At 46.7% G+C, this 27,858-nt stretch overlaps 1 protein-coding gene across 2 annotated transcripts in view; it reads left to right on the plus strand.

Moving 5' to 3' along the window:
* Positions 1 to 18,791: 18,791 nt before the first annotated feature.
* Positions 18,792 to 27,858, plus strand: part of RPE (ribulose-5-phosphate-3-epimerase) — a 55,921-nt gene continuing 46,854 nt past the window's right edge. Inside the window, exons 1-2 of one of the 2 annotated variants that reach the window (XM_073553198.1) lie at positions 18,792 to 18,990; positions 26,723 to 26,802. In XM_073553198.1, coding sequence (XP_073409299.1) covers positions 18,869 to 18,990; positions 26,723 to 26,802 — 202 coding nt within the window. In that variant the 5' untranslated portion in view covers positions 18,792 to 18,868. Of the gene's footprint in view, positions 18,991 to 26,716; positions 26,803 to 27,858 lie in introns of those variants that run through there. The other variant, XM_073553199.1, reaches the window with a different exon arrangement.

Consider the following 27,858-nt stretch of genomic DNA (forward strand, 5'->3'; position numbering starts at 1 on the left):
TGACCGACCGATTGTCGGGTCGCGTCACGCAGGGCCAGTCGCCCTGTGACAACTTATTAGCTACAAATCCATGCTGACTCTGGTTAATCAATTCATTCCTATTCAGGTATTTACATAAGTGTTATTTAATAATTTGTTCAAAGATCTTTCCTGGTATAGAAGTCAGACGCACCGGCCTATAGTTCTCTGAATCCACCTTCTTCCCCTTTTTGAAGATAAGAACAACATATGCTCTTCTCCAGTCTTCTGGGACTTCTGCTGTTCTCCAAGAATTTTGAAATATTATGGAGAGTGGTTCAAAAATTTCTTCTGCTATATCCTTCAGTACTCTGAGGTGTAATTCACCTGGACCAGGAGATTTGAATTCATTTATGTTAGCTAAGTATTCCCTCACTAGCTTTCTGTTTATAGATAGCCTGGATTCTTCTATTCATTTAATAGGACAGTGAACATCAGTTGATGTTAGATTTCCTTTCTGAGAGAAAACAGGTGTAAAATTAGAACTTAAAAGTTCGGCCTTCTCAACATCCCTTCTTACCATTTTATCATTTTCATCCTATAAAAATCCTATAGCATCTTTGACTTTTCTTTTACTTTTGACATATCCACAAAATCCTTTTTAATTGCTTATGATGTCTCTTGCAAGCCTTAATTCATTGTCAGCATTAGATAATCTGATCCGTGCCCTGCAGGTTCTGCAGACAGCATTATATTCTTCTTTAGATATGCCTCCCTCTTTCCATTTGATAAACATTTCTTTCTTCCATTTTAGCATGCGTTTAAGTTCGGTGTTCATGCATCCTGGTTTCCTTAAATGCTTCGTATTCTTCCTTTTTTTGAAATTGTTAACGATTGTGCTTTGAGAATCTCATTTTTCAAGGTTTCCCATCCTTCCTGGACATTTTTGTCCTTAAGAATATTCAGCCATTTTTCATGCCTCTGATTCTCTTTCTGAGTCCGTTATCCAAAATTCTCTGTTCTCTTTCTGTTATCCAAAATTCTAAAATTGCATGGTTGCTACCCATTTCCTACCTGTATACAAGTATGAGATCCAAGGTATCAGATCCCCTTGTTTTCTCCCCTACCTTTTGGAAGATAAAGTTATCAGCAAGAGAGGATAAGAATTTCCTTGACCTGTTAGTTTTGCCTGAGAGAGATTCCCAACAAATGTCTGGATAGTTGAAATCTCCCATGAAGGATATGACATATTTTTTTGAAAACTTGGCCATTTGATGCATAAAGAGTTCATCCATATCTTCAGCTTGCACAGGTGGCCTGTAGTAAATGCCTACAATGGTGTCTATTCTGTTGTTCTCTCCTTGTATTCTTACCCAGTTTCCACAGAACTCCCAGTCTCTGAAGCTTCAATCTCTGTGCAGATATACACTTTCCTAACATACAATGCGACACCTCCTCATTTATCAAGTTTGTTTCTTGCAAATAAGTTGTATCCTTCTAGCAAATAAGTTGTATCCTTCTAGCCTTGCATTGCAATCATGTTAATCGTCCAACCAAGTTTCAGTGATTCTAATGACATCATATTTCTTTTCTTGCATTAGTAGTTCCAATTCTCCTTGTTTGTTGCCCATGCTTTGTGCATTAGTATAGAAACATTTTAGTTTGTGATTGGTTTCTCGTTCTCCAATATTTTTATTATTTCGTTTTTTTTTTTGTTTTTTTTTGTTTTTTTGTTCGTTCTTCCTTTCCATTTCTAATAGCAGAGTTCTCAGTAGTATTTGTCAGGTGTATGGCTTTTTCTGGCCTTTTGCTTCCCTTTCCACATTGTTCCAGTTTAACCCCTTTACCACCAAGGATGGTTTGCATGTTCATGACTAGGCAAATTTTTACAATTCTGACCACTGTCCCTTTATGAGGCAATAACTCTGAAACGCTTCCATGGATCCCGGTGATTCTGACTTTGTTTTCTCGTGACATATTGTACTTCATGTTAGTGGTAAAATTTCATTCATATAACGCGTTTATTTGTGAAAAAAAACGGAAATTTGGCGAAAATTTTGAAAATTTCGCAATTTTCCAACTTTGAATTTTTATGCCCTTAAATCACAGAGATACGGCACACAAAAAAGTTAATAAGTAACATTTCCCACATGTTTACTTTACATCAGCACAATTTTGGAACCAAAATTTTTTTTTTGTTAGGAAATTATAAGGGTTAAAAGTTGACCAGCAATTTCTCATTTTTACAACACCATTTTATTTTTATGGACCACATCACATTTGAAGCCACTTTGAGGGGTCTATATGATAGAAAATACCCAAAAGTGACACCATTCTAAAAACTGCACCCCTCAAGGTGCTCAAAACCACATTCAAGAAGTTTATTAACCCTTCAGGTGCTTCACAGGAAATTTTTGAATATTTAAAAAAAAAATGAACATTTAACTTTTTTTCACAAAAAAAATATTTCAGGTTCAATTTTTTTTATTTTACCAAGGCAAAAGGAGAAATTGGACTATTTTTGCATCGCTTTATTCTGCAAATCGTGCAATTTGTCCTGAGTACGCTGATACCTGATATGTGGGGGGGGGGAACCACTGTTTGGGCGCATGGCAGAGCTCAGAAAGGAAGGAGCGCCGTTTGACTTTTTCCATGCAAAATTGGCTGGTATTCAGATCGGACGCCATGTCACATTTGGAGAGCCCCTGATGTACCTAAACAGTGGAAACCACCCACAAGTGACCCCATTTTGGAAACTAGACCCCCCAAGGAACTTATCTAGATATGTGGTGAGAACTTTGAACCCACAAGGGCTTCACAGAAGTTTATAACGTACAGCGGTACAATTAAAAAATCATATTTTTTCCACAAAAATGATCTTTTCACCCCCAATTTTTATCTTCCCAAGGGTAACAGGACCCTAAAAGTTATTGTGCAATTTGTCCTGAGTACGCTGATACCCCATATGTGGGTGTAAACGACTATTTGGGCGCATGGCAGAGCTCTGAAGGGAAGCAGCGCCATTTGACTTTTTTGGCTGGAATTGAGATTGGACACCATGTCGCGTTTGGAAAGCCCCTGATGTACCTAAACAGTGGAATCCCCCCACAAGTGATCTCATTTTGGAAACTAGACTCCCTAAGGAACTTATCTAGATGTGTGGTGAGCACTTTGAACTCCCCCAGTGCTTCACAGAAGTTTATAACGTGAAAGTTTATAACGTGAAAATAAAAAAATCGTATTTTTTCCACAAACATGATCATTTAGTCCCCAATTTTTTTTACTTTCCCAAGGGTACCAGGAGAAAATGGACCTCAAAAGTTGTTGTCCAATTTGTCCTGAATACACTGATACCCCATATGTGGGAGAAAACTACTGTATGGGCACACGTCAGGGCTCGGAAGGGAAGTAGTGACGTTTTGGAATGCAGACTTTGATGGAATGGTCTGCGGGTGTCATGTTGCCTTTGGAGAGCCCCTGATGTACCTAAACAGTGGAAACCCCCTACAAATGACACCATTTTGGAAACTAGACCCCCTAAGGAACTTATCTAGATGTGTGGTGAGCACTTTGAACCCCCAAGGGCTTCACAGAAGTTTATAACGCCTGGGCGTGAAAATAAAAAATCATATTTTATTCCCACAAAAATGATATTTTTGCCCCCAATTTTTTATTTTCCTAAGGGCAACAGGAGAAATAGGACCCCAAAAGTTGTCTTGCAATTTGTCCTGAGTAGGTTGATACCCCATATGTGGGGGTAAAACACTGTTTGGGCGCATGGCAGAGCTTGGAAGGGAAGGAGCACCAACTGACTTTTTCAACACAGAATTGGCTGGAATTGAGATCAGACGCCATGTTGCGTTTGGAGAGCACTTGATTTGCCCAAACAGTGGAAACCCCCCAATTCTAACTCCAACCCTAACCCCAACACACCCCTAACCCTAATCTCAGCCCTAACCCTAGCCCTAACCCTAATTGAAAAATGGAAATAAATGCATTTTTTTAATTTTATTATTTTTCCCTAACTACGGGGGTGATAACGGGGGGTTTGATTTACTATTTATGGCGGTTTTTATTTTTGACAGCTGTCACACGCTAAAAGACGCTTTTTATTGTAAAAATAGTTTTTGCATCACCACATATTGAGAGCTATAATTTTTCCGTATTTTGACCCACTGAGTCATGTGAGGTCTTATTTTTTGCGGGATGAGTTGATGTTTTTATTGGTATCATGTTCGGGCACGTGACATTTTTTGATCTCTTTTTATTCCGATTTTTAGGACGCAGAATGAACAAAAATCAGCGTTTCATGAATTTTTTTGGGGGGGTGCTTTTACACTGTTCCACGTGCGGTAAAATTGATAAAGCGGTTTTATTCTTCGGGTCAGTACGGTTACAGCGATACCTCATTTATGTCTTTTTTTATGTTTTAGCGCTTTTATGCAATGAAAACAATTTTATATAAAAAATAATTATTTTTGCATCGCTTTATTCTGCGAGCTATAACTTTTTTATCTGATGATGCTGTGTGGCAGCTCTTTTTTTGCGGGACAAGATGACGTTTTCAGTGGTACCATGGATATTTATATGCGTCTTTTTGATTGCGCGTTATTGCACTTTTTGTTCGGCAGTATGGTAATAAATCATTATTTTTTGCTTCGTTTTTTATTTTTTAAGGGGTTCGCTAAAGGGGTTAACTAATGGGACAGTTTTATAGGGCAGGTCGTTACAGACGCAGCGATACCAAATATGTGTACTTTTATTGTTTGTTTTTTTAATTTCCAAAAAATGAATTTATTAGGGAATATTTTTTTTTAATTTATTTAGCAATTTTTTTTAAAAATTATTTTTACACTTTTTTTTTTTTAACTTTATTAGGTTATCCCAGGGGGGACATCACTGTCCTGTGACAGATCGCTGATCTGTCACATCACAGATCACTGTGACAGATCAGCGATCTGTCACAGGCAGTGTGCAGGTTTCCTCCTTGCCTGTGCTTTGCAGACACTGAGGAAGCCAGCTCCCTGCAGGCCCCCGAAGGTCCCCGTCGCCATCTTGGATCCGGGGACCTGCAGGGAAAGAGTCCCCCGCAGCAGCGCTGCACATTGTGCTGCTGTGGGGGGCTCAGGTAAGCACGGAGGGAGCCCCCTCCCTGCCGATACTTCCCTTTAATCCCCGCGATCGTGTTTGATCGCGGTGTGCAAGGGGTTAACGTGTCGGGGGCGGTCCGTGACCGCCCCTGACACGTGCTGGGTGTCAGCTGTGATAATCAGCTGACACCCGGCCGCGATCACCGGCGATCACCACGTGGGCGCCGCTTATCGCGCTAGACTTACTATCGCATCCATGGGCATAGGGGCCCGGGTCCCATGGACGGGATAGTACGTCTGATGTCAGAAAGGGGTTAAAGCTCTCCTGATGAGGGTAGCAAGATGACTTCCAAATACATGTTTTCCAGTTTTTGAAAGGTGCACCCCCTCTCTAGAAAGTAGTCCATCATATAGGTAATTCACTCCGTGATCTAGAAATCCAAATCCTTGCTGACAGCAGCATCGACGTAGCCAGGTGTTCACCTGCAGAATCTTATTCCACCTCCTTGTTTCATGGCCATCCAGTGGGAGGATGGAAGAGAAGACCACCCGCGCTCCCAGTTCTTTCACTTTTTTGCCTAAGTTTTCAAAGTCTCTGCAGATGGTTTCCAGGTCGTTTCTTGCGGTGTCATTTGTCCCCACATGTAGTAGCAGGAATGGGTAGTCATCTGTAGGTCTGAAGAGTCCTGATATCCTGTCAGACACATCTTTAATTTTTGCACCGGGAAGACAGCACATTTCTCTTCAGGTTATAACCGGCCTGCAGATAGCGGCCTCTCTTCCTCTCAACAGGGAATCCTCCATGACCAAAACTCTCCATTTCTTCTTCACAACATTTTTTCTTTCTCCATCCAGGACGACTCTGAAGGCGTACAAGGTTGTTCTTTGTAGGAAAAGTCTTATCCTGATGTATTTCTTCATCGTTTTCCTGCGTGAGAGCCTGGTACTGGTTCCTGAGAAGTATGGGTGCTGACTGCCTCCCGATCCTCCTGCTTCTCTGGGTCACATGCTTCTATTTCTCTGTTTTATTCAGGTGCACTTCAAATTTCTTCTCTTTCTGTAACATGAAGAGATAATTCTGCTCTAAGAACTCTTCACCTTCCTTAATGATCTTCAACGTAGCTAACCTCTCTTAGAGATTTTGAAACTTTTTCTCCAACATAGACACAAGCTTGCATTTGTGGCATGTGAAGTTTGGCTTTTCCACTGGTAAGTCTGTGAACATGTAGGAAGAAATGCAGCTCACCAAATGGCTCCTGGCCTCTTCCATGTTCTTATTGTTAAAGAGATATCAAAGCGGTGAAAAACGTGCCAAAACTCTGCGCACGGTTTACCGATGTCCTCCTTTCAGCTGCAATGGCCAAAATCCAGTGTTCTTTGAGCTCGCGGAGACTCTTCACTTATCCCAGAAAGCACTGGGAATATACAAACTCTCTCCTCAGGACTCCTCCTCTCACAGTGAAGGTAATCAATGAGTGGAACAGGCGGCCATGAGAGGTGGTGAGTTCTCCTTCCATGGAAGTCTTCAAACAGAGGCTGGACAGATATATGAGATGGTTTAGTGAATCCTGCTGTGAGCAGGGGGTTGGAACAGATGCCCCAGGTGGTCCCGTCCAACTCTACCATTCTATGATTGTATGATTCAAGGATGGGGCCCTTTTTCATGAAAAAAGGAATTTAGTGTTGGCTACACATGCGTGGCTCTCATCTTTCACTTTAATGGTAGCTGTGAAATTTGCTGAATAATTCATCAAAGAAGTTAGCCATTATAAAGCACTGGCGATGTGAAAACGCAAATTATATATACAGTTGTGGCCAAAAGTATTGACACCCCTGCAATTCTGTCAGATAATACTCAGTTTCTTCCTGAAAATGATTGCAATCACAAATTCTTTGGTATTATTATCTTCATTTAATTTGTCTTAAATGAAAAAACACAAAAGAGAATGAAGCAAAAAAGTGATCATTTCACACAAAACTCCAAAAATGGACCAGACAAAAGTATTGGCACCCTCAGCCTAATACTTGGTTGCACAACCTTTAGCCAAAATAACTGCGACCAACCGCTTCCGGTAACCATCAGTGAGTTTCTTACAATGCTCTGCTGGAATTTTAGACCATTCTTCTTTGGCAAACTGTTCCAGGTCCCTGATATTTAAAGGGTGCCTTCTCGAAACTGCCATTTTTAGATCTCTCCACAGGTGTTCTATGGGATTCAGGTCTGGACTCATTGCTGGCCACCTTAGAAGTCTCCAGTGCTTTCTCTCAAACCATTTTCTAGTTCTTTTTGAAGTGTGTTTTGGGTCATTGTCCTGCCGGAAGACCCATGACCTCTGAGGGAGACCCAGCTTTCTCACACTGGGCCCTACATTATGCTGCAAAATTTGTTGGTAGTCTTCAGACTTCATAATGCCATGCACACGGTCAAGCAGTCCAGTACCAGAGGCAGCAAAGCAACCCCAAAACATCAGGTAACCTCCGCCATGTTTGACTGTAGGGACCGTATTCTTTTCTTTGAATGCCTTTTTTTCTCCTGTAAACTCTGTTGATGCCTTTTCCCAAAAAGCTCTACTTTTGTCTCATCTGACCAGAGAACATTCTTCCAAAACATTTTAGGCTTTTTCAGGTAAGTTTTGGCAAACTCCAGCCTGGCTTTTTTATGTCTCGGGGTAAGAAGTGGGGTCTTCCTGGGTCTCCTACCATACAGTCCCTTTTCATTCAGACGCCGACGGATAGTACGGGTTGACACTGTTGTACCCTCGGACTGCAGGGCAGCTTGAACTTGTTTGGATGTTAGTCAAGGTTCTTTATCCAACATCCGCACAATCTTGCATTGAAATCTCTTGTCAATTTTTCTTTTCCGTCCACATCTAGGGAGGTTAGCCACAGTGCCATGGGCTTTAAACTTCTTGATGACACTGCGCACGGTAGACTCAGGAACATTCTGGTCTTTGGAGATGGACTTGTAGCCTTGAGATTGCTCATGCTTCCTCAAAATTTGGTTTCTCAAGTCCTCAGACAGTTCTTTGGTCTTCTTTCTTTTCTCCATGCTCAATGTGGTACACACAAGGACACAAGACAGAGGTTGAGTCAACTTTAATCCATGTCAACTGGCTGCAAGTGTGATTTAGTTATTGCCAACATCTGTTAGGTGCCACAGGTAAGTTACAGGTGCTGTTAATTACACAAATTAGAGAAGCATCACATGATTTTTCGAACAGTGCCAATACTTTTGTTCACCCTCTTTTTAATGTTTGGTGTGGAATTATATCCAATTTGGCTTTAGGACAATTCTTTTTGTGTTTTTTCATTTAAGACAAATTAAATGAAGATAATAATACCAAAGAATTTGTGTTTGCAATCATTTTCAGGAAGAAACTGAGTATTATCTGACAGAATTGCAGGGGTGTCAATACTTTTGGCCACAACGGTATTTTTAATGCTGAAAAACGTAAAAAAAAATAAAGGCTATATCTTGACCCTATTGTATGGCTGTAATATGGCTATACTGTATGTACAGTGGGGCAAAAAAGTATTTAGTCAGTCACCAATAGTGCAAGTTCCACCACTTAAAAAGATGAGAGGCGTCTGTAATTTACATCATAGGTAGACCTCAACTATGGGAGACAAACTGAGAAAAAAAAATCCAGAAAATCACATTGTCTGTTTTTTTTTTCATTTTATTTTCATATTAAGGTGGAAAATAAGTATTTGGTCAGAAACAAAATTTCATCTCAATACTTTGTGATATATCCTTTGTTGGCAATGACAGAGGTCAAACGTTTTCTGTAAGTCTTCACAAGGTTGCCACACACTGTTGTTGGTATGTTGGGCCATTCCTCCATGCAGATCTCCTCTAGAGCAGTGATGTTTTTGGCTTTTCGCTTGGCAACACGGACTTTCAACTCCCTCCAAAGGTTTTCTATAGGGTTGAGATCTGGAGACTGGCTAGGCCACTCTAGGACCTTGAAATGCTTCTTACGAAGCCACTCCTTCGTTGCCCTGGCGGTGTGCTTTGGATCATTGTCATGTTGAAAGACCCAGCCACGTTTCATCTTCAATGCCCTTGCTGATGGAAGGAGGTTTGCACTCAAAATCTCACGATACATGGCCCCATTCATTCTTTCATGTACCCGGATCAGTCATGCTGGCCCCTTTGCAGAGAAACAGCCCCAAAGCATGATGTTTCCACCACCATGCTTTACAGTAGGTATGGTGTTTGATGGATGCAACTCAGTATTCTTTTTCCTCCAAACACGACAAGTTGTGTTTCTACCAAACCGTTCCAGTTTGGTTTCATCAGACCATAGGACATTCTCCCAAAACTCCTCTGGATCATCCAAATGCTCTCTAGCAAACTTCAGACGGGCCCGGACATGTACAGGCTTAAGCAGTGGGACACGTCTGGCACTGCAGGATCTGAGTCCATGGTGGCGTAGTGTGTTACTTATGGTAGGCCTTGTTACATTGGTCCCAGCTCTCTGCAGTTCATTCACTAGGTCCCCCCGCGTGGTTCTGGGATTTTTGCTCACCGTTCTTGTGATCATTCTGACCCCACAGGGTGGGATTTTGCGTGGAGCACCAGATCGAGGGAGATTTTCAGTGGTCTTGTATGTCTTCCATTTTCTAATTATTGCTCCCACAGTTGATTTCTTCACTCCAAGCTGGTTGGCTATTGCAGATTCAGTCTTCCCAGCCTGGTGCAGGGCTACAATTTTGTTTCTGGTGTCCTTTGACAGCTCTTTGGTCTTCACCATAGTGGAGTTTGGAGTCAGACTGTTTGAGGGTGTGCACAGGTGTCTTTTTATACTGATAACAAGTTTAAACAGGTGCCATTACTACAGGTAATGAGTGCAGGAAAGAGGAGACTCTTAAAGAAGAAGTTACAGGTCTGTGAGAGCCAGAAATCTTGATTGCTTGTTTCTGACCAAATACTTATTTTCCACCATAATATGCAAATAAAATGAAAAAAAAACAGACAATGTGATTTTCTGGATTTTTTTTTCTCAGTTTGTCTCCCATAGTTGAGGTCTACCTATGATGTAAATTACAGACGCCTTTCATCTTTTTAAGTGGTGGAACTTGCACTATTGCTGACTGACTAAATACTTTTTTGCCCCACTGTATAAGCTTGACCTCAACCCCTGGACTATATGAACACATTGGAGGCAGGTTTGGACTGACCTACCAGGAAATCGGTGAATCCCCAGGTGGGCCCCTCCCACCGCCCCAACCAGCTCACACATAGGGATGCACTGATTAGTGCACTGTCTCCTTTCCCTGCCCTGATAACACAATGAAACAACTGACACCTCTGTAGGAGAGCAATGCTGACACCTCTCCTGACTGCTGCTGAGGTGTCAGTCCGACTTCATTAACTAGCCATACCAAGTGCTTCTGTGATGTTGCTAATAAATTAAGTCAGACTGACACCTTCGCAGCAGTGAGGAGAGTTGTCACCTGACTTTAGCAGTGCACTGATCAGCTGAGGCACATCCACATCAGTGCACGGTCTCCTTTCCCTGACTTGGTATGGCTAGTAAATGAAGTGGGACTGACACCTCAGCAGCAGCCAGGAGAGGTGTCAGGATTCCTCTTCTACAGAGGTGTCAGCATCAGTCACAGCTCTCTTAGTAAATGAAGTCAGACTGACACCTGTATAAGGATAGCACAGCATGGGAAGGAGACAGTGCACTGAAGGGAATGCCGCTCTTTCCCACCCTCCTTCTCACCTCACAGAATACAGAAGCAATAACCGTAATATTTAAAGTGAACCTGTCAGCTGGATTGTGCACAGTGACCTACAGACAGTAATAGATAAACTGGAGTCTGAACTGAGACAGTAAGTTAATGTGTATGCACAATGTAAGTGCATATTAAAACATGACCATTAACCAGAGAAAACACAAATATCCTGAACTAAAAAGTAAAAAATAAACTGCAAATAATGCATAAAGGTAATAATTATAAGGGTATTTAGTAAACATAATTTTGGTCAAAATAATGTACAAGCCATCCCGCCACGTCACGGCAACCCTTGTGGGACAGTCCCTACTCTAGTATTTAAAACCTTTTCACTTGCCAAGTGACATGAATGTGAACAAGGATCGAGCGACTGAACCACTAGTAAAAGCTTAGGCCAGACAGGATGCATTATTTGCAGTTTATTTTTTACTTTTTAGTTCAGGATATTTGTGTTTTTTGCTTTTTGTTTTCTCTGGTTAATGGTCATGTGTTAATATGCACTTACATTGTGCATACACAATAATTTACTTTCTCAGTTCAGACTCCAGTTTTTTATTCATTTCATTGTGCATTCTGTGCATATAAGGGTGTGACCGCCCTCTTTCTGAGCTGGGAAAACCATCCTGTCTGGCCTAAGCTTTTACTAGTGGGTCAGTCGCTCGATCCTTGTTCACATTCACGTCACTTGGTAAGTGAAAATGTTTTAAATACTAGAGTAGGGACTGTCCCACAAGGGTTGCCGTGACGTGGCGGGATGGCTTGTACATTATTTTCATCAAAATTGTTTACTAAATACCCTTATTACCTTTATGTATTATTTACAGTTTATCTTTTACTTTTTAGTTCAGGATATTTGTGTTTTTTGCTTTTTGTTTAGACCGTAATAGATGTAATGAACGTTCCTTATCCTTTAAAAATTTTCAACTTTATTTAGCCATGTAGGAAAGTTAATGCGGTAAAAAACTCCAATAATAGTGTGAATAAGAGGGGTTAAACTATAGACAGTGTCAGGTTGGCACCGTTACACTGATTACAATGATACCCGGGTGATAAAAATCCGTCTTGTGGTTGTTGTTTAATCTTTATTTTCAGTTTTGGGTTAAGGATTTCCTCGTGCCCCGGGGCGGCCTCTGGGAGGTCTTCTTCATGTGGTGCTCTGATTATTTATTATTATTAATTTTATATAGCACCATTGATTCCATGGTGCTGTACATGAGAAGGGGTTACATACAAATTACAGATATCACTTACAGTAAACAAACTAACAATGACAGACTGATACAGAGTGGATAGAGGACCCTGCCCTTTTGGGCTTACATGCTAGAAGATGGTGGGGAAGGAGACAGTAGGTTGGTGGGTTGCAGCAGTTTCAGTGTTGGTTGAGGTGATATCACCGGTAGTGGTGAGAGAGAAGGCGGTAGCGGGGTCATTGCAAGCTGTAGACTTTCTTGAAGAGGTGGGTTTTCAGGTTCCATCTGAAGGATCCAAATGTGGTTAATAGTCGGACTTGTTGGGGCAAAGAATTCCAGAGAATAGGGGCTATTCGGGAGAAGTCTTGGAGTAGTCCAGTCAAAATACGGTTTGACCCGGAACAAATTCCAAGAAAGCGTTTTATGACTTTTTTTATTACTATTATATGTGGGGAACAACATATTAAAAGTTTTCCAAAAATTGATCACCACAAAGGTCCTAACTATGACGTCATAAGACGATGACAGCCATCGCACTAAAAATAACGAATATTTCCCTATTTCAAAGCTGTAGCTTTAGGTTACAGAAGAGTTTGCATTTTGTATACTATATATTTTCATAGAACAATTTTTATACAAAGTTTTATACTAACTACATGGACAGGCGAGGTCATGACGTCATCAATGACATACATGTACATTTCTAGAAATTATAGAATACACAGTGCATTTTAAGACCTACTTCATCACTGAATAAGCGTGTCAGGTCAATAGTCACTATTTTCATCATCAGACACTGCTTCCTCACTCATATTGTCACAATGCCCTTCTTGACATGGTCCGCATACCCGTGAACAGGTAAGTCCGTGTCTTTTGCAAGTGCACCGAAGTGTACTACAACCACGAGAACAATTGCAGTGAATTATTTTCAGAAGCGTATCTGGCGCGGGTGAAGTATCCATCATCACTGGAACTAGACTGTTGTGCTGCAATTCCCATCCCCATTCAGTAGTTATTGTCCATCCAAAGCATCACTTGGAGGTAACTACGAAGGGCATGATACTTCGTTGCAGAGGTGGTCGGTGGCAGTCGTTAAGGTGTAACAAAGATTCTGGCTGAACCAACTTTTTTGCAGAGAGTAGAATACCTCATTGCAGACAGATTGTCTCCAGGTTTGCCCCCGAACAATGCCACCATCACTTTACACCCAGCGTCTTCAATCTCAGCTCTGTTTTTGTTAGGTGTGGAAAAGATTTTAGCACAGCTATTTAAGACCCAGTCGGCCTTCAAAACCTTGTGTAGACCGAGTTTTTTTCCGATTCCAAAAACCGCGGAAGTGGTATTGCAACCCGTGAATGCATGAAGGAACAGAAGACTGCTGCAGACATGGTTTCCCAGGAACTTCATAACCTTAATGTCGTATACTGTTGCAGGACTACCTTTATCCGAGTAGAAATAAGCTTGTTGCCATCGCTGGTTGACGCGTGATGAAGTAACAACACCAAAAGATCTGTATCTTCGCCAATGAGACTAGTACTTTTGTTGGATGACATTGACACTGCTGCCTTAACAATCTCCACATCTGCATCCCCCTCTGAATGTATTACATGGCAACCTCTGTCATTCATGCACGGTGAAACGAGATTGATAAGAGACTGTTTGTTCTCCACATTCGAAAGGAAGTCCTCCTTTTTCCCGACAAATTTCGTTCCTTCAGCAATGTTCACTTTGTTACTTGTTCGTTTTTTGCACCGTCGCTGATGGGTAATGTCCTTAGTGTTTGGTCCTCCAATGTATCCGTCAAACACTATCGTAGCCTTACCATAGTGCTTTACTGTGAAAGATGCATAGTCTTCAGCGATTGAACAATATGTCTTTCCTTCTGACCACTTCAGTCGATGGAGAAGAGAACCTTCGTCAAGAACATAATGTTCCACTTCTGGTACATCCTTGAGTACTGCATCATCTGAACTCTGTTCTTTTATAGCAGCCATCAGTTGTGCTTTGTTTGGTTTGCATAAGAGATGTTTTGCCTCAAAGAGGGATGGTGGGTATGGTGAAAGTTCATAGGCCATCACCTCATCAAGGGAAAGATCAGCAGTTTGAGACACCACAAGAAACCTTTGGAACAAAAGAGCAGGGTCTATTGTTTTGTCCTTAGCAACGTCAATAGCCTCACTGGATGCCAGGCTCTTGGCTTTCATTGACCGCTTGTACTTAACTGAAAACAGTGATTGACCCTCCATTGTTGCCACTATTTCTCTGCCGATGGTGAACAGGTTATGGACATTCACATCCTCATTTGCATTGACACCGGTGATAATGTTGCGAAGAGACACTTCATAAGAGAAAGGTGAAAAGGTCTTGAGTTTATCTGTAATTTTTTCCAGGTCTTCACGATCTCTTCACGTCCTTGACGTTCTTGCCTCCTTGTGGTGTTTACTGGTGACAAAGCTCTGGCGAGTGAAAACCTGCATTGCATCACTGTAGGAAGAGGACACTGGCACAGACAGAGTCCACAAGGCCCTCTGATGTTCAGACATTCCACTTCCTTTATTGATCCCTTCAGCTCCTTTCGCACCAATCGCCACTCTTTCTCGGTCATCTTCTACTTCATGGCTGCATAAGGAGCAAGTTTCTTGACTTTCCATCATTCTCAGCTCTGTAAAAGAAGATAAATAAATCGTTAAATAATAAATATAATAGTAGTAATTGTAAAAGAAATATGATGGACACTGAAAGGCGAGTCGCATTTAACATTTTACAGCTTTGGCGGCCATATTCTTTGACGTCACATTTGGACCCTTTGTGGTAACCCTATCTTGGTAAACTTTTAGTATGTTTTTCCCTACATGTAGTACTACCAAAAAAAACAATAAAACGCTTTCTTGGAATTTGTTCAGGGTAAAGGATTTTTTTTTTTCGTATTTTGACTGGACTAGAGGCGGTTGGGTGAGGAGCGAATAAGTGTGGAGGAGAGAAGGAGGTCTTGGGAGGACCGGAGATTATGTGAGGGAAGGTATCGGGAGATTAGTTCAGAGACATATGGGGGAGACAGGTTATAGATGGCCTTGTAGGTCAGTATTAGTAATTTGTACTGGATACGCTGAGGGAATGGGAGCCAGTGAAGAGATTTGCAGAGAGGAGTAGCGAGGAGAGAGCTGAATTAGTCGGGCGACAGAGTTAGGCCTGGATCACACTTCCGTTTTTTCAAATCCGTCACAATCTGTCGTTTTCCGTTAAAAACGGATCCGCCATTTTTTGGGAGGATCCGTTTTTTTGTCCCATAGACTTCCATTAGCGGCTACCGTGGATCCATCAAAAAAACGGATCCGTTTGCGGCAAAACGGAAACGGATCGGTTTTTTCACACTTTGGCGGATGCAAAAAACGGATGCGTGAAACAGGCCTTAAGGATGGACTGGAGAGGTGTGAGGGTGTTAGCAGGGAGACCACAGAAAAGGATGTTGCAGTAGTCGAGGCGGGAGATGATGAGGGCATGAACAAGCATTTTAGTAGATTGAGGGTTGAGGAAAGGACGGATTCTGGAAATATTTTTGAGCTGGAGGCGACAGGAGGTAGAAAGATGATACTGGGGTGTCAGTTGAAAGAAAATGAAGAAGCCAGGTAGAGAATTGGTCAATGAAGGCAGCGGTTGGGCCTGGAGGTCGGTATATGACGGCCACTTGGAGGTTGGAGGGAGAGTAGATGCGGACAGAGTGGACTTCAAAAGAGGGGAGGATTAGGGAGGGAAGAGGTGGGATTGGGTTGAAGGTGCAGTTGGAAGAAAGGAGAAAACCCACTCCTCCACCGTGTCTGTTGCCAGGGCGAGGAGTGTGGGTAAAGTGGAGGCCTCCGTAACACAGCGCAGCAGGGGAGGCGGTATCAGAGGGTGTCAGTCATGTTTCTGTGAGGCCGAGGAAGGCAAGATTGTGAGAGAGAAAGAGGTCATGAATCACATGGAGCTTATTGCATATGGAGCGGGCATTCCAAAGTGCACCCGAGAGAGGGAGCAGGGGGTTGGGTGTCAATGGCACAGGTTTTAAGTTGGAAAGATTGTGGTAGTTCTTATTAGATAGGGAGCGGTAGGAAGGGGAAGTAGTGGGGGGGTGAGAGCTGTGGGGGTCCAGGATTGGGAGATATGTCGCCAGCAGTGAGAAGCAGAGAAAGGGAGAGCAGATGGGAGGAGAGTGGGCAGCTTGTTTTATGTTTAATTCGGACAGATTTGAGGTTGAGGAGCAGTTCAGCAGAGAAGGTCAGGTGGGGAGGGAAGGGGAGATGATTATTTGGTTAAAGGCTGCTGGGGTTTGGGGATAGCGAAGGAGAGTGAGGACTAAAGGAGCAAACACTGTGAGGGCATATGTAAACATGGTGAAGAAATAACATAGGTTAAGAAAAGCTAGGTTCAAGTAATAAGAAGGGCTTACTCAGCAGACATACCCAAAAGAGACAGGTAGGTAGTGTGGGGTCCTGACTCCTGCCGAGACTAACTGCCGTAGTAATAACTGCATTTTCACGATACTTTTGCTGCAGGGAGACACATGTGCCCCCCTAGAAGGCATCTGAATATATAGGACTGAGTAGAGGATCAGGTGAGAGGGATTGTGGGAACTGATTTGGGATAAATTACCAATTGCCTAGCACACCAGGGGATGTTAGACAATCAAAGGCACAGGGCCTGGCTACATCCATATACTAGTAACACCTTACACCTGATAACATCTGTACTGGCCCCAACATGGATATACAGCAGTAAGTATTGAGTTCAATGCAACAAATGAATTTAGCAAACATTCAGTAGGCACTGTTATATACCATTAAATGAAAGATTGCACTAGATGACAGCAAACAGGGATTGTAGCAGGAGCAGAGATTGTACCATTAAATGAAAGGTTGCACTAGATGATTACCTCTGATTAGGTATTCATACTGAAGACTGCTGACAGGTGACTATTCCCGCACTGACCTGCCCCATATTTTACATAATGATTATTATATGTATTGAAAAAAAAAAAATCACATTCAGCAGGGGGGGGGGGGGGGGCGCTGTTGGCGGCACCTTCACTGCAGCATGATTGCATCTATAATGTGCATTATTTTATTTAGTCATATACAGGTATTCTGAAAAAAAAATTCTGTGCCAAAATGGTGCCACCGGCCGCGCCTTTGCAGTAGCATCTACTGGCGATCCAACAGCTGGTACTGCACAGGTGCCACCGGCACCATCTTGGTGGGCACAATTTTTTTTTTTTTCCCTCTAGCAAAATGGTGCCATCGGCGCCTGCATGGCAGCATCTTTCTGATCGCCGAAAGATGCGACGGCGTGTCCGGCACTATTTTGAGACAGAAATGTTTATTTTTTTGGAATAACTGTATATCACTAAACAAAATAATTTAATGCACATTATACATGCGATCATGCTGCAGCGCAGGCGCCTTCCTGCTGAATGCAATTTTTTTTTTTCATTACATATTATATTCATTTTGTAAACTAGGGGGCAGGTAAGTGAGGGATCAACGACCAGTCAGCAGTCTGCATTATGAATACTTAAGGTACTGTCACACTTAGCGATGTACCAGCGATCCCGACCAGCGATATGACGCGGTCAGGATCGCTGGTGAATCGCTAAGTGGTCGCTAGTAAGCTGCCACATAGGCATATCTCACCAGCGACATCGCAGGGGTCGGGGGTCGCTACTTACCTGTCACACCAGGCGATCCTGCGTCCTCCCGCCCGGCTCCACGCGTCGCTCGTCCTCACAGCAGGAAGCGCCACAGGAAGCTGACGACGAGAAACAGTCCTGAACGTTCTCACGCGATCAGCGATAACCAGCGGGGGAGCCGGTCGGAGGTAAGTATCAGACACAGAGATATCGCTAGCAATATCGCTATAACGTCACTAGTTATAGTGATATTGCTAGCGATATCTCTTAGTGTGACATGCCCTTTAGTCAGAGCACCACCTGAGGACCCCCACAGGCCGTCCCAAGACATGAGCATATCACTAGCTCAAAACTGAAAGTAAAGATTACACAACAACCACAAGACTGATTTCATCACCCAAGGTATCATTGTAATCAGTATAACGGCGCCGACCTGACAGTGTCTGTAGGTTACTGTGCACAATCCTGCTGACAGGTTCCCTTTTAACAAGGGGCAAGATGATGTGGTGACATCTTGTCACTTGTGAGCTGTGTAAGAGCTGGGGCCATTTTTCCCCCCATTCATGGGCCCTACCTCCTGACCCCAGGGTGCTCCTAGCCCTTCTCTTATCACCTTGCAGACTTGGGGGGCAGATGATGGCTATGATAATCAGTCATCATCTGCCTCTAACAGCCGTGGGTGGAGCTTCACCGGCAGCCGTTAACCTGCTAAATAACGCTATCAATCTGGGACAGCCAGGGGTGTGCTGAAGACCCCTGTGACCAGCAGCCTGTTCCTAGACCAGGATTTGTTATATATACAGCAATGCTGATATTCCCACATAGATGAACATCCAATTTTCCATGTAGAGTAGCAGTAGGGTGGGCCCCTGGAATCAATCCCACCCAGTGAGACCCTGACTGAAGGACTAGGTTCAGCTGTGAAGATCTGATATTGGTTCCTAACCCTAGTGTGAAACCATGAGGGTACCGTCCTCCACCCCGTCACGTGGGACCCCCGGTGTGCGGAACTCATGGCCCCCATTCATTTCTCTTTATGTACTTTTCATGTGAGCTGCCATTCCTATTAGTGACGTAGACAGAATGTGGCATCATGGGAAATGTAGTTCTCAGCCTCCCGCTTAATACACAAGACGAGGGATAGAGAACTTCAGCTCCCACAGTCTCTTGCGGCCGCAGGGAGCACGTGGGGTCGCTCTTGCGGTAGTAGCCAGTTTGTCATCATGTCGTCTGGCTGTAAGATCGGTCCGTCCATTCTGAACAGCGACCTGTCGCGCCTGGCCGCGGAGTGTGAGCGCATGCTGCAGTGTGGGGCCGACTACCTGCATCTGGATGTCATGGACGGGTAAGCGGCTTAGGGTCGGTGCTCGGGACTGTGGCGGACATGCTGGATCTGTCAGTTGTTCCACTGTCCTAAGGATCGATCGTAGGAAGTACATCCGACAAGATCTGTGGCCGGAGACTACACGTGCGATCTATGGAGCACATGCATGATGCACATCTGGGTGTGCAGCCAGTCTCCAGCTCCCGGCTGTGACCTCCAGGGCTGAGCGCAATGTCTGCACAGCTGTGGCTGCGGTTTCTTGTTCAGCATGTGGTTGTCCTGAAATAACCTGGTGGTGCCTGCTCTCTAGGGCCCCTGCAGGAGGAAGGAGCCCGCCCGCTCACTGTTCAGCCCGGTGCCAGGCTCGCCACAGTGCTCCGGGAGTCGGGGTTATGGGGTCACATTGCCTTTATAGAGTGGCTACCGCCATCTGGTGGTCTCCATGAGAAGAAACCTGACCTCCAGGAGCAGTGTGTGCCCCCTGTGCCTCCTCCGCCCTCTGAGGGGCACACTTAAGCCCCCGTCACATACAGCGAGATCGCTGCGGAGTCACAAGTTTTGTGACGCAACAGCGATCTCACCAGCGACATTGCTGTGTGTGACAGGTATCAGCGACCGCCCCCCCCCGCCGGGTATCATTGATCGTGCTCCAAAGCCCTGGACATTTTTTTCATCGTTGGTCTCCCGCTGGCCAGCACGCGCCGCTGCGTGTGACAGGCGGGAGACCAGTGAGCTGGTATCCAAGGTAAACCGCAGGTTACTAAGTGTGCGCGTCAGTTACCCGCTGTGTACCTTTGATACCAGCATGCTGGTGCAGGGAGCTTGTAGCCAAGGTAAACAGTGGGATTCTAAGGCCTGTTTCACACTTCAGTTTTTTGTGTCTGTCAAAATCCGCCAAAAAGGCGGAAAGCGGATCCGTTCCTAACTGATGTGAACGGATGCCACCGGATCCGTTTTTTTTTTTTTTTTTTGACGATCCGCCGAATGAAGAATTTTAAAGGAACCGCTGAAGGGGAGAGAGAATTTTTTTCATCCGCCAGAAAGGATTTCAGGGTTAAATTCTTTCCAGTTCTTTTCCAGTTCTTTCCATTACACTAGCCCCTTCCACTGTGGACTAGTCCCAATCATTAACTCTTAACTATCCCTAAAGTCAGACTATACTTATAGTGACGCACTGCCACGGTCACGCGTGTCTGGATGCAGCGAGTACCGCAAGGCGAACCCATGTGACGCACGTGACCCTGGATACGCCGCCTCCAGTGGGGCGAATTTAAATAATAAACACGTGCAGCTGGATACACCACCTTCAACTGGCGAATTTAGACATTACACGTATATACAAGTCTGGAAACCCCGCCTCCAGTAAGGCGAATTTAAACAATAAGGGAAACGTGGGAAACATTAACAATGGTGGGCTCTGCGATAGGGAAGTGGAGACCTCCTGAGCTCCCCTGAGCCAGTGTCCCTGCACTCCTAACGTTCCCTATGCCGGTTCCGCACCGGGCGCGCAACAGGAACCTAAAAACCGTAGCTCACCCTGACCTAAACCCTCACTAGTGAATTGGTCGGTGCGGAAACTAATCCCACCACTGCACTAAGACACACTTGAGGAAAGATGACAAAACAGGGGAAACACCACTTAGCTTTGCTCTGTTGCGTACGCTCCTAGCAAAGGCAAAAAAGGCAAATGCAGTTCTAGGATGTATTAACAGAAGCATACAGTCTAGATCACGTGAAGTCATTATTTCCCTCTACTCCTCTTTGGTCAGACCTCATCTGGAATATTGTGTCCAGTTTTGGGCACCACATTTTAAAAAAGACATCAACAAACTGGAGCAAGTTCAGAAAAGAGCGACCAGAATGGTGACCGGTCTGCAAACCCTGTCTTATGAGGAAAGGTTGCAGGATTTGGGAATGTTTAGTTTGCAAAAGAGAAGACTGAGAGGAGACTTAATTGCTGTCTACAAATATCTAAAGGGCTGTCACATTGTAGAAGGATCAACTTTATTCTCATTTGCACAAGGAAAGACTAGAAGCAATGGGATGAAACTGAATGGGAGGAGACACAGATTAGATATTAGAAAAAACTTTTTGACAGTTAGAGTGATCAATGAGTGGAACAGGCTGCCACGAGAAGTGGTGAGTTCTCCTTCAATGGAAGTCTTCAAACAGAGGCTGGACAGACATCTGACTGGGATGATTTAGCGAATCCTGCTTTGAGCAGGGGGTTGGACCAGATGGCCCAGGAGGTCCCTTCCAACTCTACGATTCTATGATTCTATGATTCCCGGCTGACTTCCTTCCTCTGGGCATGCGCAATGTAAAATGCGGATCCTGCAGCAAAAAAAACGTTGCATGGTCCGTCCAGTCATGTCGGCGGACGAAAAAATTTGGCGGATCCGCAAAAAAAACGGATCCAACGGATGGCCATCCGTCAAGATCCGCCGGGAATGCAACTCAATGGGGGGAAAAAACGGATCCGCCAAAAAAAATGGCGGATCCGTTTTTCAAAAAAAACGGCGGATTTTGACTGATGGTCAAAAACGGAAGTGTGAAACAGGCCTTAGCGCCGCACAGTGCTTAGAAACCCGCTGTTTACCTTGGTTACCAGCTCCCTGCACCAGCACGCTGGTATCAAAGGTACACTGCAGGTAACTAAGGCCTGTTTCACACTTCAGTTTTTTCTGTCAGTTAAAATCCGCCAAAATAGCGGAAAACGGATCCGCAGGCGGACTGTCAGAAACGGGGGTTAGCGGATCGGCGGATGTACAGATCCGCCGAAGGTAAAAATTTAAAGGAACTGCGCCTGGGGGAAAGGGGAGAGAGATTGAGATTTTTTTTTTTTTTACTCCAGCAGGCAGACAGAAATGCGGGTTAAATCAGGAAATAGCGGATCCGGACAGCAAAAAAAGTTACGTGCTCCGTCCGGTCCGCTGAGCGGACGCCAAACTCTTGGCGGATCTTTACAAAAGCGGATCGAACGGACGACCAATCCGCCGATAATGCAAGTCTGAGGAAAAAAACAGATCCGGGTTTTTTTTTTTTTTTTTCAAATCGGCGGATCTTGACTGATGGTCACAAACGGAAGTGTGAAACAGACCTTAGCGACGCGCGCGCTTGTTACTCGCGTCGTCGCTGGTCCTGATCGCTGCTGAGATCTGCCTGTTTGGCAGCTCACCAGCGATCATGTAGTGACACCAGCGATCCTGACAAGTTCATATCGTTGTCGGGATCGCTGGGGGCCTTACACTTGTTACATGTGTCTTTGGCTTCTTTCTTTTCGAGTTGGAGGGAGACCGGCCATTGTGCAGTGGAGGAACGTGGGTTGTCAGACAAGTATTGTGCCCCCACTAATAGTGATAGTCATTGCCTCCCGATGTGTACCATGCTGATTGGGATAGTCTTTAAGCACTGCTTACCTGGAGATAGGTGGCACCTAAGGTCTGGACTACCTGGGATCTGCGGCACTTGTGACATCACTTATCAGGGGCACAAAAGTGTTTTTTCTTTTGACGTTTTGCACCCAGGGTGACCGCCCCTGTGCAACTCCCCAACCTCTCGCTACATTACCGCTCCTGTGTGCCCCCCACCCTCACACTACATTACCGCTCCTGTGTGCCCCCCACCCTCACGCTACATTACCGCTCCTGTGCGTCCCCCACCCTCACGCTACATTACCGCTCCTGTGCGCCCCCCACCCTCACGCTACATTACCGCTCCTGTGCGCCCCCCACCCTCGCTACATTACCGCTCCTGTGCGCCCCCCACCCTCGCTACATTACCGCTCCTGTGCGCCCTCGCCTCACGCTACATTACCGCTCCTGTGCGCCCTCGCCTCACGCTACATTACCGCTCCTGTGCGCCCTCGCCTCACGCTACATTACCGCTCCTGTGCGCCCTCGCCTCACGCTACATTACCGCTCCTGTGCGCCCTCGCCTCACGCTACATTACCGCTCCTGTGCGCCCTCGCCTCACGCTACATTACCGCTCCTGTGCGCCCTCGCCTCACGCTACATTACCGCTCCTGTGCGCCCTCGCCTCACGCTACATTACCGCTCCTGTGCGCCCTCGCCTCACGCTACATTACCGCTCCTGTGCGCCCTCGCCTCACGCTACATTACCGCTCCTGTGCGCCCTCGCCTCACGCTACATTACCGCTCCTGTGCGCCCTCGCCTCACGCTACATTACCGCTCCTGTGCGCCCTCGCCTCACGCTACATTACCGCTCCTGTGCGCCCTCGCCTCACGCTACATTACCGCTCCTGTGCGCCCTCGCCTCACGCTACATTACCGCTCCTGTGCGCCCTCGCCTCACGCTACATTACCGCTCCTGTGCGCCCTCGCCTCACGCTACATTACCGCTCCTGTGCGCCCTCGCCTCACGCTACATTACCGCTCCTGTGCGCCCTCGCCTCACGCTACATTACCGCTCCTGTGCGCCCTCGCCTCACGCTACATTACCGCTCCTGTGCGCCCTCGCCTCACGCTACATTACCGCTCCTGTGCGCCCTCGCCTCACGCTACATTACCGCTCCTGTGCGCCCTCGCCTCACGCTACATTACCGCTCCTGTGCGCCCTCGCCTCACGCTACATTACCGCTCCTGTGCGCCCTCGCCTCACGCTACATTACCGCTCCTGTGCGCCCTCGCCTCACGCTACATTACCGCTCCTGTGCGCCCTCGCCTCACGCTACATTACCGCTCCTGTGCGCCCTCGCCTCACGCTACATTACCGCTCCTGTGCGCCCTCGCCTCACGCTACATTACCGCTCCTGTGCGCCCTCGCCTCACGCTACATTACCGCTCCTGTGCGCCCTCGCCTCACGCTACATTACCGCTCCTGTGCGCCCTCGCCTCACGCTACATTACCGCTCCTGTGCGCCCTCGCCTCACGCTACATTACCGCTCCTGTGCGCCCTCGCCTCACGCTACATTACCGCTCCTGTGCGCCCTCGCCTCACGCTACATTACCGCTCCTGTGCGCCCTCGCCTCACGCTACATTACCGCTCCTGTGCGCCCTCGCCTCACGCTACATTACCGCTCCTGTGCGCCCTCGCCTCACGCTACATTACCGCTCCTGTGCGCCCTCGCCTCACGCTACATTACCGCTCCTGTGCGCCCTCGCCTCACGCTACATTACCGCTCCTGTGCGCCCTCGCCTCACGCTACATTACCGCTCCTGTGCGCCCTCGCCTCACGCTACATTACCGCTCCTGTGCGCCCTCGCCTCACGCTACATTACCGCTCCTGTGCGCCCTCGCCTCACGCTACATTACCGCTCCTGTGCGCCCTCGCCTCACGCTACATTACCGCTCCTGTGCGCCCTCGCCTCACGCTACATTACCGCTCCTGTGCGCCCTCGCCTCACGCTACATTACCGCTCCTGTGCGCCCTCGCCTCACGCTACATTACCGCTCCTGTGCGCCCTCGCCTCACGCTACATTACCGCTCCTGTGCGCCCTCGCCTCACGCTACATTACCGCTCCTGTGCGCCCTCGCCTCACGCTACATTACCGCTCCTGTGCGGCCCTCCCCCCTCACGCTACATTACCGCTCCTGTGCGCCCTCCCCTCACGCTACATTACCGCTCCTGTGCGCCCTCTCCTTACGCTACATTACCGCTCCTGTGCGCCCTCTCCTTACGCTACATTACCGCGCCTGTGCGCCCTCTCCTTACGCTACATTACCGCGCCTGTGCGCCCTCTCCTCACGCTACATTACCGCTCCTTTGCGCCTTACTATATTATCGCTCCTGTACGCCCTCCCCTCACGCTACATTACCGCTCCTGTGCGCCCTTGCCTCACGCTACATTACCGCTCCTGTACGCCCTCCCCTCATTCTACATTACCGCATCTGTGTGCCCCCCCCACTCTCTGGCTACATTACCGCCTTGTGCGGCCCTCCCCCCTCATGCTACATTACCGCTGTTTACCTTGGTTACCAGCTCCCTGCACCAGCACGCTGGTATCAAAGGTACACTGCGGGTAACTAAGGCCTGTTTCACACTTCAGTTTTTTCTGTCAGTTAAAATCCGCCAAAATAGCGGAAAACGGATCCGCAGGCGGACTGTCAGAAACGGGGGTTAGCGGATCGGCGGATCTACCTTACCGCTCCTGTACGCCCTCCCCTCACGCTACCTTACCGCTCCTGTGCGAACCCCACCCTCACGCTACCTTACCGCTCCTGTGCGAACCCCACCCTCACGCTACCTTACCGCTCCTGTGCGAACCCCACCCTCACGCTACCTTACCGCTCCTGTGCGAACCCCACCCTCACGCTACCTTACCGCTCCTGTGCGAACCCCACCCTCACGCTACCTTACCGCTCCTGTGCGAACCCCACCCTCACGCTACCTTACCGCTCCTGTGCGAACCCCACCCTCACGCTACCTTACCGCTCCTGTGCGAACCCCACCCTCACGCTACCTTACCGCTCCTGTGCGAACCCCACCCTCACGCTACCTTACCGCTCCTGTGCGAACCCCACCCTCACTCTACCTTACCGCTCCTGTGCGAACCCCACCCTCACGCTACCTTACCGCTCCTGTGCGAACCCCACCCTCACGCTACCTTACCGCTCCTGTGCGCCCTCCCCTCACGCTACCTTACCGCTCCTGTGCGCCCTCCCCTCACGCTACCTTACCGCTCCTGTGCGCCCTCCCCTCACGCTACCTTACCGCTCCTGTGCGGCCCCCCCACCTCACGCTACCTTACCGCTCCTGTGCGGCCCCCCCACCTCACGCTACCTTACCGCTCCTGTGCGGCCCCCCCACCTCACGCTACCTTACCGCCCCTGTGCGGCCCCCCCACTCTCTCGCTACATTACCGCCCCTGTGCGGCCCCCCCACTCTCTCGCTACATTACCGCCCCTGTGCGGCTCCCCCACCTCACGCTACCTTACCGCTCCTGTACGCTCCACCCTCACGCTACCTTACCGCCCCTGTGCGGCTCCCCTACCTCACGTTACATTACCGCTCCTGTACGCCCTCCCCTCACGCTACCTTACCGCCTCTGTGCGGCCCCCAGCTCACGATACATGACTGCCCCTGTGTACGCTCCCCCCGCTACACCCCTGCCCATGTTCGGCCTTCCTCCTCGCTACATCCCTGCCCCTGTGTCTATGGGGTCAATATTTTTGTACACGATCTCCAGAGCACAATTTATGCATATTGGGCATTTTCAGCCCCATTTGTGTGCACATTTGTCATCTTTGTGACTCTCAGCACTCTGCTCCAGCCCCTCAGAGCAGCGGCAGTGTGGGCCGGGACTGGTTACTCTGTATTACAGATGGCTAACACTGAGGTTATTCCTATAATTCAGAGAATGAATTTTCCTACTGGTGACTATTCTGGCCACAACCAAAAACTAGCTCATTTTGGCAGCACGGTGGCTCAGTGATTAGCACTGTAGCCTTGCTGCGCTGGGGTCCTGGGTTCAAATCCCACCAAGGACAACATCTGCAAGGAGTTTATGTTCTCCCCGTGTTTGAGTGGGTGTTCTCCAGTTTCCTCCCACTCTCCAAAGACATACTGATGAGGAATCTAGATTGTGAGCCCCAATGGGGACAGTGATGATGATGATGATGATGATGATGTCTGTAAAGCGCTGTGGAATTAATGGCGCTATATAAGTGAGATAAATATATTTGCTGCGGTTAGTCCCTCGTCTGTACTGCTCTGTGCTATCGTCCCTGGTTTCCCTATTGCCATCATGTGTCTTCATTGTCTGATTTGTTTTTCCTCTCATTTCAGGCATTTTGTTCCTAACATCACATTTGGACACCCTGTGGTGGAATGCCTCCGAAAGCAACTGGGAAATGACCCGTTTTTTGGTAATGCTTGGGATCATAACTGTTACTGATGATATAACTTATTGGCAGATTTGCTAATCTCCAGCAATATTTTGTGAGTGTCAACTTAGACTAGATAGTCCTAAAATGTGGCAAATTTATCTCGGTGGCTCGGGCTGAGCGATAACTTTGGAGAATCCTTAGATACTATAGGGCTCGTGCGTACGGCAGTCCAGATCTGGCCACGGACAGCAGTGCACAGACTGACCGCGGGTCTCCTGACCGGGGCATGATGGCATCATGTGTTTCTATGAAGCGGTCACACTCGGTTCTGGAGACCCACGACCAGTTGGGCCTTGTTGTCCATGATCGGAATGAGACCCACAGACATCTGCATGAGCCCTTAGTCTGTTACACCACCTCTTGGTTGGCTTGGGCTTTGTTTGTTCAGACAATTGGAGTAAGTGATCAATCACATCAGATATGCAAAGGGAAACAGGCGGGCCCCGGTGATTATTATTAGTATTGCGCACTTCACCAATTTTGTAAGTAAATTTATTTCTAAAGGTGCCATTGACATGAAATTCTCACTAGATATCTGTAACAACCCCTCCGGATAGTCCACACATGCAATCTTTGCTTGTCTTGCAGCTGTCGAACAGGTGTGGGGACATGAACATATTATTTGAGCACACCAAAGACAGTCGGTTAGCGCCCAAGCATGCCCCAGTAATGCCTTATCCAAGCACGTTCGCTCATCACTAATGTCCATAACTTAATTTATGTGTAATAATGAGAAATGTGAGAAACAGATCACACAATAGGGTGCTAGCCTATGGAGGGGGAGAGTGCTGGTTGCCCTCACCTGATGGAGTTGTGACAGCCACAACTTCTATGTAGGCATGAAGAAAAACAACGGCTGCTGCCCCTTGGCTGGTGGCTAAATCCTCCAGGAGATATTGCTGGAGTAAATCAATTCTTCAGAATGTGTTTTTTTTTTTTTTTTTTTTTTCCCCCCTCCCTCGTGTTGTGAATAACAATAACCTTTTTCTCATCATTTCTGAAGAATTGATTTACGCCAGCGGCGCAACCCACCTA

The sequence above is a fragment of the Dendrobates tinctorius genome, unplaced genomic scaffold, assembly GCF_039654945.1.
Source record: "Dendrobates tinctorius isolate UK_male_01 unplaced genomic scaffold, ASM3965494v1 ptg000199l, whole genome shotgun sequence".
Classification (NCBI taxonomy): Eukaryota; Metazoa; Chordata; class Amphibia; order Anura; family Dendrobatidae; genus Dendrobates; species Dendrobates tinctorius.